This window comes from Aphidius gifuensis, linkage group LG5 (assembly GCF_014905175.1).
Source record: "Aphidius gifuensis isolate YNYX2018 linkage group LG5, ASM1490517v1, whole genome shotgun sequence".
Classification (NCBI taxonomy): domain Eukaryota; kingdom Metazoa; phylum Arthropoda; class Insecta; order Hymenoptera; family Braconidae; genus Aphidius; species Aphidius gifuensis.
In genome coordinates, this window is record NC_057792.1 from 6,664,132 (window position 1) to 6,675,074 (window position 10,943).

At 23.2% G+C, this 10,943-nt stretch overlaps 3 protein-coding genes across 6 annotated transcripts in view; 1 reads left to right on the forward strand and 2 right to left on the reverse strand.

Moving 5' to 3' along the window:
* LOC122857382 (protein sidekick) overlaps nucleotides 1-7,421 on the reverse strand; it is a 19,980-nt gene extending 12,559 nt beyond the window's left edge. For 2 of the 4 annotated variants that reach the window (XM_044159516.1, XM_044159515.1), the window contains exon 1: nucleotides 6,670-7,420. In XM_044159516.1, the coding sequence (XP_044015451.1) occupies nucleotides 6,670-6,772 (103 nt within the window). In that variant the 5' untranslated portion in view covers nucleotides 6,773-7,420. Of the gene's footprint in view, nucleotides 1-6,669 lie in introns of all 4 variants that reach the window. The other 2 variants (XM_044159514.1, XM_044159517.1) reach the window with 2 other exon arrangements.
* A 607-nt stretch (nucleotides 7,422-8,028) lies between these two features.
* Nucleotides 8,029-9,068, reverse strand: LOC122857384 (40S ribosomal protein S15Aa). The gene is made up of 4 exons (XM_044159521.1): nucleotides 8,954-9,068; nucleotides 8,535-8,669; nucleotides 8,277-8,442; nucleotides 8,029-8,170 (listed from the first exon to the last, which is right to left on the reverse strand). Exons 2-4 carry the CDS (start codon nucleotides 8,665-8,667, stop codon nucleotides 8,077-8,079), a joined length of 393 nt encoding a protein of 130 aa, XP_044015456.1. The 5' UTR covers nucleotides 8,668-8,669; nucleotides 8,954-9,068; the 3' UTR covers nucleotides 8,029-8,076.
* Nucleotides 9,069-9,140: 72 nt separating this feature from the next.
* On the forward strand, nucleotides 9,141-10,195 carry LOC122857385 (NADH dehydrogenase [ubiquinone] 1 alpha subcomplex subunit 6). Its single transcript, XM_044159523.1, has 3 exons — nucleotides 9,141-9,467; nucleotides 9,776-9,891; nucleotides 9,952-10,195. Exons 1-3 carry the CDS (start codon nucleotides 9,344-9,346, stop codon nucleotides 10,078-10,080), a joined length of 369 nt encoding a protein of 122 aa, XP_044015458.1. The 5' UTR covers nucleotides 9,141-9,343; the 3' UTR covers nucleotides 10,081-10,195.
* Nucleotides 10,196-10,943: the final 748 nt, after the last annotated feature.

Below are 10,943 nucleotides of genomic sequence, written 5' to 3' on the forward strand. Positions count from 1 at the left end.
AATTTTTTTTAATATTAATCTTTCAAATATTGTATGAAATGTTTATTTATTTTTATTTTATTATTTCAATTTATTATTATATGCTATTAATTTAATAATTATTATAAATTTTGGATGTAATTTATTTTTTTTTCTACTTGCTAGTGAATATTTGCAAGCAAGTTTTTTGTTTCGCTGATATTTTTTTCCTCGTTTGTGGTGTATTTTGAGCAGAAGACTTTTGATTAAGAATAATTTCATTGTGAACCGGATACTTAGTCATGTAATCATTAAAATATTTCATGGTTATAAAAAAAAAATGAAGATAAAAAATAATTATTCTTGGAATACGAAATTTTTTTTTGTAACCACTCAAAACATTTTAACATTGAATGTTGCAAAATTTAAATGAGTAATATACAGTTGAATAGAAGTTTATCTATTGCTATAGACAACCTTCAAACAAACTTGCCAAGTCGTTAAAGTGAAGAAAAGACGAGGTAAATAATAAAAAATAATAAATAAAGAGGTCTTGAAACTCATGTGGTTTCAAGATTGAGTAGCATGAGTGAGTGAGGAGGAGGCCAGTGACCGGCAAAGCAAAAAAAAAAAAATAAAATAAGTAAACTGAAGTTTAAGTAAAGTAAAGTAAAGGGAAAAATAACTTCTTAAGACACAACTCTCACATACTATATATTCCCTTTATCATTTACCAACACTTTTTCTCTCCCCACTATCAATAATTCAACCTCGTCTTTTTCTCTCTATAACTCTTATATTTTTCCTCTCTCTTTTTAGCTATATAAAAAATACAATAAACTTCAGATAAATAAATACAATAAAAAAAAGAAAAATACTCGTCAAGCAGCAGATGACTACGTATAGAGAAACTGAAGAAACTGGAATTTTACTTGGAAAATATATTCGAAATGACGAACACGTGCATGCGTCTCTATATATCGTATATGCATATAAAATATCTATATATATGTCTTGCTTGCCACATTGCATTCTTAACAGTTGACTCTTAAAACTTGAATTTTTTATTATTATATATACACACATAATATATATTTTTATTGTTTCATGCTTCGTAACTTTTTACAAACATATAACTTTAAATTTTCTCCATTACAATGCAGCAAAAAAAATATTAATAAAAAAAGTTCATAAAGGCAAATGTTAAAGTGTAGTAATTATTTATTCATTGTTAATTTTCAAGGTTTATTATCGAAATACACTGCAAGTAACTCTGCATTATGGAATCAAAGAATCACAAAAATTGTCAAACAAAATTTTTAATTTAATCAATCGAGATTAATTGAGAAAAATAATGAGCCACTTTTTTTTTTTTACTAATTTGCTTTTTCGAATTTCTATAGCAATTCGAAATATTTCGATTACCAGTATTTCGTGATCCTTGTATTTTATAAATATTTTTTTCTATTTATTTTTCAATTTCTTGTATGTATTACATGATTTAATTATTATTATTAAATTTTTTTTGAAAAAATTTCGAGGATGATTATGAGATGACGAATCATTCAACCTGTTCTTTGAATAAATAACTTGTCTAGAAGGTATTTAAATTGATGATAGAAACAAAAATGTATATGTATTATTTTTTTTTACCTGAAATTTGAAGTTTAAATTGAGTTTTTTTTTTTTTTTGCGAAAGGATGAGGTGATTGTGGTTGTGTGTGGGAAAAACATAGAGGATGCAGGTGAATGGTGGATAGAATAAACGAGGCCGATATATGTGTTGGATGTTCATGGTTAAAAGAGAATTAAGAGGGGAACATGACATCCGGCGTTCCTGGACGAGTGATCAGGGAACAAAGGACAAAGGGGCGTGGGGAATCATGCAAATTCTTTTCATAATATGTAGTAGTATACAATTTTTTTTATATCAATAAATTTTTTAAATTTTTGTATTGTTTTTATTTTAATTACGAGAGCTGAGAGGTATTTTTTACTTGATTTTTTCTATAAATTTTTCAAATAAAAGACAGCTTTTTTTTTTTCTATCAAGTTACAAAGTAATCTTCGAAATTTTCTACAGGTTTTTTTCGTAAATAATTTAGTAATCTTTAGAATTTTCTACAGGTTTTTGACTAAATAAATTTCGAAAAAAAACCTGTAGAAAATTTCGAATATTACTTGTAATTATTAAATTCCTTTAAAATTTTTCGATTAGTTTTTTCTAACAAGGATAGTTTTAAACACATTTTTTTTGTCTTCATAAGTTAACGAAATTTTTATATAAGATTTTTAAAAGAACTGGGTATTTTAAATTGTTTCTAAATTGTTCAGCCAATGTAACGGAGTTGGGAAATTTTTTACGACCTTCATTGTGTAGATATTATACAAATAAAAATAATTTCTTTTTTATTTTTAACTCTAAGTCTAAAGTTGATCGATTAATAATAAAATAAAAAATTTTAAATAATTTTTTAGAGTTAAAATCCACTAAGATAAGATAATTTTCAAAAAATCAATTTAATAATTTTTTCATTTATAAATATAGATGTAAAAAAAATTATTTTCTCAAGTTTAAAAGTCAATATTAAGTATATAATTTATACTAAATGTTAACACATGTCAAATAATTTATGTTAGATAAATTAAACGTGTTAAATTTTCTCCTATTTTTTCTCTAACGAGTTGATGCAAAAAAAAAAATAAAATTATTATTCTTTCTCCAGTTAAGATAAACAATAATTAGAAGTGTTTTCATAATCACTAGGAAAGATGGAATGAAAAAAAATAATAATTAAAACATGATTTGTGTATTAATTTACAAGAAAAATGATGGTGTGAATTTTTAAAATCCAGATATTATATGTTTATTTGTATTGAATTTAAAATAAAAAAAAAAAGTTTAAAAATAGCTGTGGAAAATTTTTGTGTGTCAGTTTTGTTTGATGAAAGAGACTAGTATATAATAATTCTCATTTCAAATAATATATGTTTAAAAAAAGAAGGCAATTAGGGGAAAAATGAAAGAAAAAAAAAACACATAAATTAATGAGAACTTTAGACTATTCTTTGTGATGGGAATTGAATTTTTAATGTTTATTTTATTTTTATAAGTTAATCATGTAACGGTTTTTTTTTAAAACAAACCACTATTCATCACTGCTACTAATTTTTAGAGAACTATATCTTCATTTAGGTTGAAAAGTGATAAAGAAAAAAAGGTTATTACGTTGTTAAAAATTAATATAACATTGATAGTTTATTGAATTAAAATTATAAAAGCATAACGAATTTTTATTATCATTTTTTAAATATCAAGTTTATCAATATAGTATCTTGAACTATAAAATATAAATGTCATCATCATCATCATCAATAACTTTCAATTGGAATCAATGATCCAAATTAATTTTTATATGAAAATTAATATAACTTTATTCGATTTCTTTAATGATTGGACAAAAAAAATTTAATATCTCTGGTTATAAAAAATCATTGGAAATAATTTGATCATTAAAATGAAATTTTAAGCAAACGAACTTTGAATATATGTACTCAGTTGACAAATTTTGAAAATAAAATTGATTGTATTAGCTTATTTATGAAAAAAAACAAGAAATAGTTTTAAATAATTTTGATAAATTATTTTAAATAATAAATAAGATATTTTTTAAGAATATAAATAAATTTGTTTAACTAAAAATTTAATTTTTCTGTAAATACTATCTTCAAGTACAAGTCCATCAATTGTTACAAAAACTATCGAATTAGTTATAAAAACAATTGAATAATTATAACCATAAATAAATTTAAAAAAAAAAAAAGGTATTATTAATTTTTAGATTTTATTATTTCAAATAATTTCACTGATTTTAAATGATTTCAAAATGAAAGCTTAATTCAGTGGCTTTATCAGTTTTTGACCATTTTTAATAAATATTATTTAGACTAAAAAATTCACTTATAATCAACCAAAATAATAAATTTAAAAAATATAAAAATCATCAAAAACAGTGTATCAAATGTCCAAATAAATCACAAATTAAAAACTATTTAATATTGCTATTTAAAAAATAAAAAAAAATATAAACAATAATATTAAATAGTAAAAAATTGAATCAACATTTTTAGCAATTAAAAATAATTAATTTTTACATGAAATAATCACATTAAATGGAGATTTAAATTTTTAAAATATCGACCTCCTTGAGTATTGATAAATTTTATATTCTTAGTATTTATCATTTCTAGAAATTAAGATTTTTAATTTTTACAATTGCTATTAAATGATGTTATTTTGATTTATTTAAAGTGGGTATTTTAAACCTGATGTCATTGAATTAAAAACTTACAATGTCATTGTTAAAAGAGCATCATAACTTGAAATAAATTTCAACAATAAAAAAATTGAATCAACAATTGAAAATAATTAATTTTGCCATAAAATAATAATGTTAAATAAAGATTTACACTTTCAAAATGAGCAGTTTTGATAATTTATCAAATTTTTATTAAGATAAATTTAAAATAGATAAATTTAACTTATAAATATCCAAAATTGATTTTAATCTTATAACAATGTAGTAAATAGATCAAAAAATTTAATTATTCGTATCATCAACTTGTTCAAAAACTTAATAATATGTGATAATTTAAATATCAAATAATCATTAAATAAATTGATCAAAATTTTAATAAAAATCAAATATCAAAATTTAATTATATTTGATCAAGTAAAAATTAACTGAAATATATCAAAATTTAATTATATGTTAAACTTATAAAATTTAATTCATATAAATTATAAAAAAAATTTAATCTTTTGATAAATTGATCAAATAATCAAAGAAAATTTAATTAATTTCTGTAATAAATCAGTAATTGATAAAATTGATCAATAAATATTTATGTTATTAGTTTCTTTTTTTAAAAATTTCTTTGATAAATAATAAAGCATAATTTTATTTATTATTTGTGTATTTAAAAATTAGATTTTTTAATATTATAAAAATTTCTAAAAAAATTGTAAAATTAATAATGTAATTAAATATTAAAAAAAAATAGGTATGTTTATATAAATATTATGTAATATATTCGTATTTTATATTAGAAAAATTCTAAGATTTATTAATATTTACCTAGATATTAAGCAATAATAAAAAATTAATAATTTTGTAGCATTTATTTTCGAAAGTTCAATAAATATATCAATTTATTAAATCTGAAGTGATAACTCTTGATAAATTTATCAATAATAACTTAAACTATCAATTTACAATACTTATCGAATTATAAATAATCAAATATTATCATTTTGCATTACTTTCAATTTAAATTCATAGATCAAAATGATTAAATCAATGTTTTATCAATCTTGATCAAATTGATTTAATTTCTGTTTCAACAATTGAAAATAATTAATTTTGCCATAAAATAATAATGTTAAATAAAGATTTACACTTTCAAAGCAATGCAGCAGTGTTGATTTTATCAGTGGTGTATTTAAAATTTTTTTTATAAAAGCCATAAATTTTTAAAATAGATAAATTCAATTAATTTTTCTTTCTTTTGCAGTAAAGTATACATCAGTAATGAGTTTAATCTATAGTTAAGTCATACTTGATTGTAGTAAAACTAGTATTATAAGTCCATATATAAATCGGTGGTTAGTTTCCCATCATCATCATACAGGTTCTATAGAAAAATAGTTGTTTAGTGTAACGACCTCGATCATGAAATACGTATGAAGAAGCCGATTTATTCACCGGACAAGTGCACACATACCAAGCATCATCAGTTGAGTTTATATGTCCATAAATAAATAATACTAGAGGATGAAATTAAATCTTGTTATTCATACTATCTCTAGACGCGTGCTCTTACTCATAATAAAATATACTTGAAAAAGATTTTGTCAAGAAAATAAATGAATGAAATTAACGCCTACAAAGAATTATGGGGGAGCAAGATGTTGGGGTCAATGATATAATTCAGTTGATACAATTGATCGGATTAACACCATCAGATATATAACATAAGGCCCAATTAAATATGCTCTCATTCACATATCTTAAAATCTTTATTGCAAAAAATTTAATATTTAAAAAGTCTAGTTAAAAATAAAAATTTAACAAAAAAAAAAAAAAATGTCTTTTAAAGTTTTCCGTTATATTTTTTTGAGTAAAAAATATATTTGTCATTTTTTTTTTTTCGTTGATTAGATAAACTTTAAACGACTAAGAATGTTATCTTTTTTTTTTTCATGTAAAAAATTTATTTTATAAAAATTTTAATAAAGACATTATTTTTTTTTCCATCATTTGTGTGAGTTAAAAAATAACTCAGGATTATTCAATTTTTCAAGTACAAAATACTCGAGTAAATAAAAAAAAAATTTCCATTTTTATTGAGTCTCAAGAGTGAGAAATCTATTCTAAAAAATTGCATGGAAAAAAGTAAAGAATAAAAATTGAAAAAAGGTGTGTTTTTGTGTTGTGCACCAACTGCCTTTGGCCTGTCAAAAACCGGAAGGGAGTATAAAACCATATGGGGTTGCATTGTACCCTCCAAAAAAAAAATATCATCCCAATTCACATTGTAAAGTTAACATTATAAATGAATATTCACCTGGTGATTTTAACGCTATTTCAAATTAAATATAAATTTATAAAAAAAAGAAAAAAGTTTTTTTTTTTTTTTCAAAATTATTACCTGTTCCGTAAACAATACTCCAACCAGCAAAAAAAATTAATAATATCAATAATTTCCTAGCCATTTTGTGGTAATTTGACTTTTTGATTAACGTAAATTCCATTTTATAAATAATAACAATAACTAAACAAATTCACAATTTAAAACTTTCACACGAAATATAGTAAACAACAGTTCCACCTTCTTCGTTCCATTGTTATTTTTTTTTTTTTTCAATTTTAATTTTTCACCTTTTTCTTGTTTTATTTTCTATTATTATTATCAAAAATATTATTAACTTCCTGGAAAATATAAAACAAAATTATCTTCACACACAATTATCACAAATAATCACATTTTTTTTTTCATTTATTTTTTTTCACATTGATCAAGATAATTTTTTAATTTAACGTCAAATATAATTATTTTTTAAGGACGCGAATGAATGATTATAAAAATTTTTAGACTTTTACTTGGCACTTGGTTTGTGTGTATTTTTTTGTATAGTACGCGAGTCACGTTCACCTGGCAACCCTGCAAGAATCCAGGTTTCTTACCTGGGCTTTCAGGTAAAAAAAAAAATTGTTATTTCTTTTATTTATCTTTACACATGAATGTTTTAATAATTTGAATACTTTTTTTTGACAATAATTATAAATGATATTTGTTGTTGTTTAGTTTATTAATTTTAGGGGTTGTTTTTAATATTGTTTTTGTGTTTTTTAAATTTAATATAACGCGTGTGACACATAAAATTGTGGACAAACTGACTGCTGCCACTGGTTTGGCTATGGAATGCAACTCGAATTCACGCTTGTACGGTAAGTTGTAGCATTGTTATTATTGGTTGAAGGACAACCAATGAGAAAGCCAGAAATTAATAATTTTTTGTCTTTTTTTTTTTTTACTTTCCATCTTTTTCTCACTCTGTCATCGACTAAGACCTCTGATGGAGGGATGTGGAACTAATTGAGATCCAGCTGGAGCCACTTGTCAATTGTCATTGGAAAATGTGTACACGGCGGGGGAAGTATAGATGCGCAATGGACTAAAATTATTAATCCGCGCATAGCAATAATTAAAGTTGACTAATTATTATATTTTTTAATAATAAATTAGAGGAAAATGAGATTTTTTTACATATTGTAATTCTCCAAGGAATAATCTTTAGATTCCTAATACATTAACTTAAAAATGTACAGGTTACATGCCTAAATTTTAACTAATTAATAATGATCAAACTATCTACTCCCAAAGTATTTTAACTTCAATCAAATATCCTCAAAAGAAAAAACTCCAAGAAAATGAATACATGAAGACGAAAGTAGTATTATAATTGCCAACAGGATGATAAATAAATAAAAAATAACAATTTAACAATTAATCAATAAAGACCACTTTTTTATTTATAAATACATGTGTAAATATTTAGAAAAAGAAGCCTAAAATTTTTCCTCCCAAGTGTTTTCTTCTGGCTTCCTCGTGGTCCATGATACCACCACTGGTAGTCAAAACAACGTATCTAAACAAATTAAAATAAATAATTAATAATAATCAAGCTATCATTAATATAAAATATTGAAAAAAATTATTGTTCATCAGAACAACAAAAAATTTAATCAACTTACCCAAATTGACGTGAAGGAAGGAGGTTATTTGTCCATTTTTCAATATCTCTGATTGGTACATCAAATCTTGGTGAAATAACTCCACATTTGTTCAATCTACCAGATAAATTTACGACAATTTTACCACTGCGATGGTCATCAACAATTTCAAATTCACCAATATAACCTAGAAATTAATTACAAAATCAATCAATACACAATTTCTCACAGCAACAAGTTAATTTGTTTCAATGATTAGAAATAAAAATTTCAACTTACCATGCTTCATCATAACTGTCAAAAATTTGACGATGACCTTGGAGCATGGTCTCAAAAGAACTTGTCTTTTGCCTCGTTTCTCGGCATTGTTAATGCTCTTGAGGGCATCACTCAATACATTCATTCGCACCATGGCTGAAACAAAATAACAAAAATCATTAACATCAACTATTCAATTACGCAATTAATTTTTATGTGTATTTTTTTAATTAAAAAATAATAGAACATGTGATTATATACGGTCTTAAAGGTTTGTCCAAACAATCGCGGCCATTCCCAACCTCACTTCTTGATCATTTTTCACACACAATTTAACCATTTTTAGGTTTAATTTAATTAAAAAATATATGTTTAGTGATTGTTTGGTACACCATAATCAGAGGTAATATCCATTATTAATTAGAAATTTCGTGGATTACCTTAGATTTTTGTTGATTCGCGAACGTCCGAACACGCTAACAAGGTTGTGAAGTAAGGAAAGAGAATTTTTTTTTTAACCAACTTTTACGAATATAATGGCGGTGCAGATATTGCATGCAACAACATCTCTAGGAATTTTTTTGTACTACAGCCAAGTGATATAATTTCCCACCACTAGGCGGCTTTTGCTTTGGCGATAAAAAAAAAAAAATAGAACAAATATAGATAATAATAATTTATTTACCATCAAAATTATTTATTTATATTTCAAAACAATTTACAAATAATATACAATCTTTGTTCATTTTTTTACATATCAAAATCAATTAAATTTATAACAATTCAACCTTGAAAAACAATAACAATAGTAAACAATAGTTTGATAAAAAATGGCTGCTCCAGTTCGTGCTACTGTTCGTCAAGTTAGACCAATTTTATCATTAAATAAAGATGAAGCTCGTCGTAAAGTTATTAATTTATACAAAGCATGGTACAGACAAATACCCTACATAAGTAAGTACACTTTTTTTCTAAATTAAAAACAATAAATTGTTGTTGTAGTAAATTTGTTTTTTGACATTAACATAACCTCTAATTTTTCTAAAAATTTTTTGACATTATTGACATTTACAATTATATAAATATGAAAAAGAATTTTATGTTTTGTTTATTTGTTTTTCATTATTTAATTGTCAATAATTTTTTATGTTTTTAATAATTATTATTGGATAGAAATTTTGCTTATTTTTAGTTTTTAATTGAGATTATGTAAACATTGTTTTTTTTTAGTGTAATTTTATATTTTTAATGATAATTTACAGTGATGGATTATGATCTTCCAATAACAGCTGATGTTGTAAGAGCTAAACTTCGTGCAGATTTTAGAAAAAATAAACATGTTGAAGATATTCGTGTAATTGACATGTTGGTCATTAAGGTATGTCAAATGAAACATTTAAATTTAAAATAAAGACTAATTTAATATTAAATTATTCAGGGTCAAATGGAACTTCAAGAGACAGTACAGCTGTGGAAAAATAAAGGTGCATTGATGTTTCTTTTTGCTGACACAGTTGAAAAGAAACCAACTGATTTTATGTCGAAATTCTTGAATGGTCAAGATTAGTAAAAAAATGAATTTATATTTATTCATTTAGTTTAAAAAAATAAATATATAATCAAGATTCATATGAATCATTTTATGATTAAAGATGTACATAAATAAAAACGTTAAAAATAAAATGAATTAGGATTTATTCATATTTTTTTAAAATAAAAAGGGACAAGTAGCTGTTCCATGTTGATATTTTGATGATTCTAATAATATGGATATGTCATTCTTATTTTTAATCTATTCTTTCGCTACGAAAATCAACACAAAGGTGGTTAATTTTTGATACATATCGTTGGAATTGTTTCAAGTTAATTTAATGATATTCTAATATTTTATTTGCTATCCGTCTATCAAATCGAAATCGAAACTGTCTTTCATATTTGAAATAGAAAACAAATTGAGAGCAAATGGAAAAGACAACCACTCAAATGTCTGGATGATCGATGACACTTGCCGTTTCTATATAATGGGGTCAAGAAAATAGACAAACAAAAACTTAAGATAATATTCATTTTATTACAAGAAAAAAAAATGAGTCGTTCAACTCGTATTGTACATTTTCATAATTGGTTTTTTTTTTTCTTTTTTAATTTACAGTAATCATTTTTACATCGATATATTATTCAGTTTATATACATTTGACATAGTTCATTTACTTAAAATTAAATCTATTGTTTTTTTTTTTTAGTTTTCTTTTTGTTTTTATAATTTTTTTTATTTTTTTCTTCATTTTTTTTTTCTGTATCATTAGTTTTTTTTTTGAATTTTCGATCCATTAATTTACTTAATAATATATATTTTTTTCTTTTCTTTTTCGGTATGATAAATTATATCTAAGCACCTTAGGTACAAATCTAGTTCACTTTTCACAGCCA

What these genes read in the sequence shown, in the direction of transcription:
- LOC122857384 (XM_044159521.1), bottom strand. Translation starts at nt 8,667, where the DNA reads ATGGTGCGAATGAATGTATTGAGTGATGCCCTCAAGAGCATTAACAAT. An exon ending in GACAGTTATGATGAAGCATG is followed by an intron (nt 8,443 to 8,534) that starts GTAAGTTGAAAT and finishes ATTAATTTCTAG; the next exon opens with GTTATATTGGTGAATTTGAA. An exon ending in CTTCCTTCACGTCAATTTGG is followed by an intron (nt 8,171 to 8,276) that starts GTAAGTTGATTA and finishes TAATTTGTTTAG; the next exon opens with ATACGTTGTTTTGACTACCA.
- LOC122857385 (XM_044159523.1), top strand. Translation starts at nt 9,344, where the DNA reads ATGGCTGCTCCAGTTCGTGCTACTGTTCGTCAAGTTAGACCAATTTTA. An exon ending in CAGACAAATACCCTACATAA is followed by an intron (nt 9,468 to 9,775) that starts GTAAGTACACTT and finishes GATAATTTACAG; the next exon opens with TGATGGATTATGATCTTCCA. An exon ending in TTGACATGTTGGTCATTAAG is followed by an intron (nt 9,892 to 9,951) that starts GTATGTCAAATG and finishes TAAATTATTCAG; the next exon opens with GGTCAAATGGAACTTCAAGA.